This window comes from Haliotis rufescens, unplaced genomic scaffold (genome assembly GCF_023055435.1).
Source record: "Haliotis rufescens isolate VD_foot unplaced genomic scaffold, xgHalRufe1.0.p SCAF_79, whole genome shotgun sequence".
NCBI lineage: Eukaryota > Metazoa > Mollusca > Gastropoda > Lepetellida > Haliotidae > Haliotis > Haliotis rufescens.
The window spans coordinates 357,644-364,494 of NW_025964371.1; the positions used below are offsets into that span (position 1 = coordinate 357,644).

The 6,851-nt window shown below is 40.3% G+C and overlaps 1 protein-coding gene across 1 annotated transcript; it reads left to right on the forward strand.

Annotated features, from left to right (window-relative positions):
- Positions 1–361: 361 nt before the first annotated feature.
- On the forward strand, positions 362–6,113 carry LOC124124741 (solute carrier family 22 member 15-like). The gene is made up of 3 exons (XM_048388779.1): positions 362–722; positions 5,122–5,368; positions 5,975–6,113. The coding sequence occupies exons 1-3, from the start codon at positions 362–364 to the stop codon at positions 6,111–6,113; spliced, it is 747 nt and encodes a 248-aa protein (XP_048244736.1).
- The last annotated feature ends 738 nt before the right edge of the window (positions 6,114–6,851 follow it).

Sequence of the window (6,851 nt, forward strand, 5' to 3'; positions counted from 1 at the left end):
ATCGTATCATTGTTTTGTACCATTGGTTATCATACCAAATATAAACAGCCTGATATAACTGTTACATTTTGAGTGATGACATTCATATCTTATGGCCGCCAATTTAGTTCTAATGCGTACACCCGTCCATACTCAGCCTAGCAACATAATCAAATGAACTTTACACCATCTGTTTATGTAAATGTATACCACAAAGATACACATGACAACGAAATAGGTGCTTGTACCTTGGTACAGTTGAACAACTAAAAACTGCCATATTATCCTCATTACAAATTACAACAATTCCAAATTATCTCTTGCAGTGGGATCTCACATGTGACCAGAATATTATATCAAGAACATTATCACATCAGTGCAAATGGCCGGAGTGTTTTTCGGGGCATTGACAGGCGGACAGGCTTCTGATGTCCTCGGTCGGAAGCGGACTTACTTCGTCTGTCTGGTCCTACATGGTGGGTTCAACCTGATGGCAGCGTTCTCCGTCAACTGGCAGATGTTTACAGCGTTGCGTTTTCTCATCGGGATGATGATTGGCTCTCTGACGGTGGTAAACTACCCGTATTTCATTGAGTTCGTAGGAAGAAAATGGCGACCAATTGCCTCATCATTGCCTGTCTTTGGAACAGGTGTATGTGCATTTGCCCTGTCCAGCTGGTTGAGGCCTGACTGGTCTCGTCAACACATCATAGCGGCTGCCCTTCATCTGCCCTTCTTTTCGGGTTGGTTGTAAGTATCCCAAAATTAAGCCTGAGAAATTCAAAGAATAACATTTACATAGTGATTGCCAATATTTAAATTCTTAAAGTTTCTCTTAGGTCTTGCAACATAAATATTGATAATATAGTAAAGGCAATTATCTAATGGTTACCAACAGAGATTCAGTCCCTTGTGCAAATAAAAGTGACAAAACTCCTCCCATATACATATGATATCTCTGCAAAAAGCAAAGTCCGTTGCACAAACTCGGAATACTTCATGAACATGCGTATATTAATCACTATCAAACAGGGAAGACACCAGATGTTTGCACTACAGGTGGCACTCGTTACAAACACATGCAAGGCAAGACAACACAGGGAAAACACTAGAATATATGGCACAAGTCAATGCCACCAAATTGCACCACAGCAGCATCTTGAAAACGTTTACAGCGCCGCCAGTAAACAGGCCTATGTTTTATTTACGGAAAATTATATTATTGTGACCAAGCAATGACACAACAAAATAAAGTTCACAAAACTTTAATGCAAAAAATATAACAAGTTTGTTGTAACAATTTACATGGAAATAGTCTAAGCCATTGGCATACCCAGGACTACTACTACTCACTCATATAGAGAGCACAGAGTAAATGCAACGTGCAAAGTGAGTCGTACTGCAATAGCTTGGAGATTGGTATTAAGAGACACAATACTGTGAATCACATCATGTCGCACCAGGATGGAAGATCCTTCGGTGGCTTTAACACCCTTAGGAGAATATGAATGATATAAACTATACTGACGGACGTAAAATGTATTGATTGTTTTAGATATGTCTCCTGAAGACAAATTTCTGATGGTTTAAAATCTTGTACCAATAATTGAATTTCAGTAAGATTGATCCATAGACCCCTGCAATTCCAATGAATTAGGTAGTCAGCATAATACATGTTATAGGAAGTGGAAGTACAGGGGATTTCCCTGTCCGAGGTGTCTGTTGTGCGCACAGGGATGAGGGGAAACATCCATGTCTTCCAGTAACTGGAATTTATTGTATAGCTGCACAGGGTCACGTAAACCCTTGGGGACTCGATCAGATTGTTTCAAGTAATCAACTTTCTGACAGGCATTTACTGTCTCTGTACTTACTCAGGTGATATCGTTCTGACATGTAACAGATTTTACTGATTTGGTTAAAGGGCAAGAAACAACTGCAGAGTATGACATACCGGCTGTTGGATGGGAGGTTGCTTTTACTACAAGTTTTGCTTCATGATATGTTATAGTGCGTTGAAGTTTGAGTTTGGCAATCTCATAATCATGCTTCCAGATGGGACGTCGTTGTACACATATGCTCTCCAAACCAATTGACACATTTTAGAGATGTCATGCAATCCGTACCGTCGTGGGCAGCTGCACCACATCGAAAGCATGTCGTATGATTTCTACAAGACTGGGCACCATGGCCAAACGTTTTGAAACAGTGATGTGGATTAGGAATATATTGTTCCACTTCGATATCGAGCTTTGATTGATTAAGGGTGTTGGGGCTGTGGAAAAGAAAGTAAGTCGGTATTTGTTTTTACAGTTTCACCATTTCTCTTTGATGTAAAACGTTTGACTTTCGTTACACTCATATCAGAGAGCCAATGGTCCCTGTATCTAATGATGCCTTCACTACTGTTCAGAGACTTGTGTGGTGAAACCGAAACTTTGGTATTGACGAGTTGTTTTGTGGCTAATAGCATATTGCAAATTGCTTTGCTGTTTTACACTCTATGAGAAGTAAGCCAGACAAAATATTCTTAACAGTTTGCACATCACCATTGATATCATAAATTGCATTTAATGTTGTAAACGGGTTCAGTTTTAGTGGTTCACCATCAGTGATGCCACCAAAAATCTACTCAAACAATGAGAAAATCTGTTTGATGTATTGTCTTCATTAGAGGACAAACATTCATGCAATGCTCCTTTGTGTTTTTTTGGTTGAGCCATGGTTAATAATAGAAGGTTCACCATCTCAGCTCCTCACCGCCCACAGAGTATCATAAAGACAATGCCAAATACCAGTGGATCTTCAGCTGGTAGCACCAAGGATACTGAGATGGTACACTCAAGCAGACTAATTAAAAATTAATCAATCCACCAGATTGGACACAGGACTGTAGGCAATGCAAATGATACATGTAGTTCAAAATCAAATGGTGTTTTATAAACAATTTTAGCCAAGACCTAAAATGTATAGACAAGTAAAAATTACAATTTGTGCAAATACAATCAATGCACAGGGCTTGGCATGACCAGCTGATTGATAGAACTGGGCCCATGTTACCACCCGTCTAGGCAAAGTAAAGGTCAAAGTAGTGTGTTGGGCAAAGGAACGATGTTCCTGGAACCAGTGCCCTCAACTACCAGACTCCCTTCCTCCAACGAAACAGGGACGCAACCAAGGGCAAACAAGTTGCCCAATTTAGTCGCCTCGTACGACAAGCAATGGGGTGCTGAGGACATATTCTACCCCGGGTCATCATGGGGGAAGAGCGATTAGCAATACCCAGCACTCACCACGTTGAGGTTGCTCTTCATGAGTGTCTGATCATCAAGAGCTAGTAGCAGTTCTTCACACTTAGTCTGTTTCTGTGTTATGTAACAATTGGCTTCACTCTTGAGAACACTCTTCCACTGTAGACATGGATGATAGAAGCAAAGACATTCAGCAGCTTAACAATTCATTGATACAAGTTACCCAGTTGTTTGAGGCTTGTCAATGTTTTGAGCATGGCTGAATGTGAGCAGGCATCAGCATCCTCAGAGAGGAGATCCTTTTTGGAATCAAATGTCAATTTGTGGCCTGCATTTTCCTTTGAAAACTATCTCAACTATTTTCGGACACTGTAGGGGTTTCGGGATCAGTTGCCGAACAAATCTGGTCTTCAAATGAAACTGCTTCTCAAAAAGGAACTTTTTATGGAAAGCTTTTGAATAAAGCAGCATGAGCCAAAAGATAATTTAGGAAAAAAATGTTACACTTGTGGACATTTCTGCTCTTGTAACCTATTTGAAAACGGACAAAAGGCAAATGTAAGAAAAGTCAGAGCAGGCCTCAAAAAGGGCAGGGCGCTGCGCGTGCTAAACACCCCTAGGCAAACAGTATGTTTATAAAAGACGGTGAAATTGAATCTAAGAACATGCCACTGTGGCATTCCAAAACCGATGTGGTTGCAGTCAAGTCGTCATCCTTCAAATGATGTGGCAGGGTCAGGCTTCTCGTTGTCCGAGATGGAGTTTCGTTAAAAGTAATATACTGACGTCACACATATAGCGCGAGGTCAGTGATCTATAAAATAGTGGTTTTGGTATAATATTATATTATGCTAGATAACATTTATACACATAGTATTATTCTTTTCACACGGTCTTACGTGCTGTATTAGTGCAATTATTAAGTCTGTAATAGCGATTAGCACAATGTTTACATTATACGTGATCGATTGTTGCATGACATCACATGTAAAAGCCCGCGAATAGGTTTCAGTGATGCTAATATCATTGAATGCTTATATAATGGAAAGAAAACACAGGCATTCAATAACTTGAGCAACAAGTCATGAGCGAATAATCATGAACATAACCTGTATGATCCACCTAACACAGAAGAAGCACGAAATTCGGAATCCTTGGCAAGATTGTAGGAACTGTGTCAGCAGGAGGATGAATGGAAGTGTGATTACAGTCGGCAAACATACCACGCTGACAGGTGACAATTGAATGTACAACAATAATGTACAACAACTACTTATATCTACACAGTGGAGAAGCAGCCTTGATATGGATCAACGTTGAAATCGAGGCGACACTGACAAGACTTTAGAAACCTGTTGTGCATGCCAAGGTCAACAATGCAGCCAGCCTGCCTATCCGTTGTGGACGATCCTTTGGAGGACCAGGGCCTTGAGTATGTGCAGGAGTACCACGGGTTTTCGTAACCAAATCCCAAGCTCATTTATGTTAACATGTACTGAAACCTGACGTTGAGTATCACCCTTCGAGAGCATCCCAATGTTTCTGGCACGATTTTCAAAACTGCGTCTCATAGTTATCTGCTACTGTTAATTATTTTTGAAATATGTGTCCACAGGTTGCGACAATTCTGATCAGTGTTTACCTGTTTCTTTATAATTTATCCTTCTTCATATATTTGTTTCCATTGTTTCCAAAATGTCAAACATGTTAATCATCATTTGGTGTCGGACGACTTAAGGCTTGGTTATTTTCAGTTTTTGTTTTCGAAAAAGGACGGCTTCAGCGTTCCATGCACATCCATATGGGTTCAAAATTATAATCTTCGAAATTTAGCTACAAAGTCTATCCAACCGTTTAATGTTAACTTATATAATTCCATCAACGCTGCCAGCTTTGTCCCAGAGAGTGTTTACCAGACGCTGGTTGGCTGTAAAAGGGCGGACTGATGAGGCTGAGAAGGTCGTGGATCAGATGAGTCGATACAACAAAAGACAGAAGCCCACCAACACACTGCAGCTGCTGAAACAAGTGGCAGAAGAGGAGCAGAAACTGAGGGCATCTGGCAGCAAGTACACGTACCTTGACATCTACAGGGGCTGGAGCATCTGCTGGAAGTCTCTCGTCATACAGTACATCTGGTGAGTACAGATGTTGATCGGATACGGGAGGGGTTGGATACTATTCTGTTTACCTTGGGATATTGGACACGTTGATTATGTTGAAATGGAGCCAAAATTTCCAAATACTTGTCGTGGTGTGGCATAATTTTGTTCGAAGCAGTTCTATGATAGGCCAGTTTCCTTATATGAGATTGATCTTTCAAAGACACATAGTCGAAAAACTTACATGCCACATCTTCAACATAAGCATCATGATTTTTACAGAACACTTCTCACTTAAATGTAGGTTCAACAGCTACCGTGTTCTGCATACACATGCGAGAACGTTCTCAAACCACCATTAGTTGGCTAGAGGGACAGAGACAAAAGAAACCTTGTCGTGATAATAAGAATTATATAGCATGCAAATTCATTTTTAATAGCATGTTTTAATGTTGCATATGAAATAAAGTTGTAAGTATTTCATTTACGTTTGGGTGTTTGCAGTGTGTGTGCCGTACAATCCTTTCCTACTTGCCTTACTCGGATTCTAAGATGAGGGCAAGTGTCCTCTGACATGAAGAAAATGTGTTGCTTTGTCGGTTAGGTTTTATTAAACGAAATACTAAATATTTTGTCCTGCAGGATCAGTATGTCGCTGGTGTACTTTGGGATATCTTTCGGTGCAGGGAGACTCGCCGGCAACCTGTACCTGAACATCTTCCTTCTGGCAGTGGTGGAGATCCCAGCTTGCATTTTGACGTTCTTCATGAACAACAAGTAAGGGGCATCTATCACAAAGAATTGATGAATGTAATATGTTAAAAATAATGGGGGGTGCAGGTTCAGGGCCTCCAAGACTGCTGAGGCCCACAGTTTGCCGTGAAGATTTATTCTCTGCCAGAATCAGTGGATCTGATTTTTGCTCTGATTATAGTGTTGAGTTGTCTGCACCATACCGATGCCATTGGGTTTCACCAAAGTTGTAAACATCTGGGTCATGCATCACATTTGGCTTTTCCCACATTTAGCAGGCTCACCATGGTATTTCTGAAACACCGTTCACAACAATGTTCGATGAACTTACTCAACCACGAAGTAAACCTTTAAATAAAAGCTGTATTATTTCATGTATCTCATCACACGACCATCCTTCATTAACATTTTGCTAAAAAGTGTTTTAAAAGTACCATTGAAGCTGTATAATGCTACTTTGCAAAACAATCTTCGAAGTTTCCGTTTGAAGTTTTTACTCTCTTAACACCATACACAGCACCCGTAGAAATATGAAGTAATGCCTCTTTGGAAAGTTTAAAATAATACAGACAAATTGACTTACTGTGAGAAGACATCGCCCTATGATGTATAACGATATCCATGGACATAGGTTATTTTTGCATAGACCATGATTTATAATCGTGGTACCGGACAGTTTTTGATCATCCCTTTGTCTTCATTGATATCTTCTTCGTATATATTTATCGACTTGGCAGAAGATGGACGGCTTTCATTTTCTTTGCTG

What these genes read in the sequence shown, in the direction of transcription:
- LOC124124741 (XM_048388779.1), top strand. Translation starts at nt 362, where the DNA reads ATGGCCGGAGTGTTTTTCGGGGCATTGACAGGCGGACAGGCTTCTGAT. An exon ending in TCATCTGCCCTTCTTTTCGG is followed by an intron (nt 723 to 5,121) that starts GTTGGTTGTAAG and finishes CAACGCTGCCAG; the next exon opens with CTTTGTCCCAGAGAGTGTTT. An exon ending in CTCGTCATACAGTACATCTG is followed by an intron (nt 5,369 to 5,974) that starts GTGAGTACAGAT and finishes TTTGTCCTGCAG; the next exon opens with GATCAGTATGTCGCTGGTGT.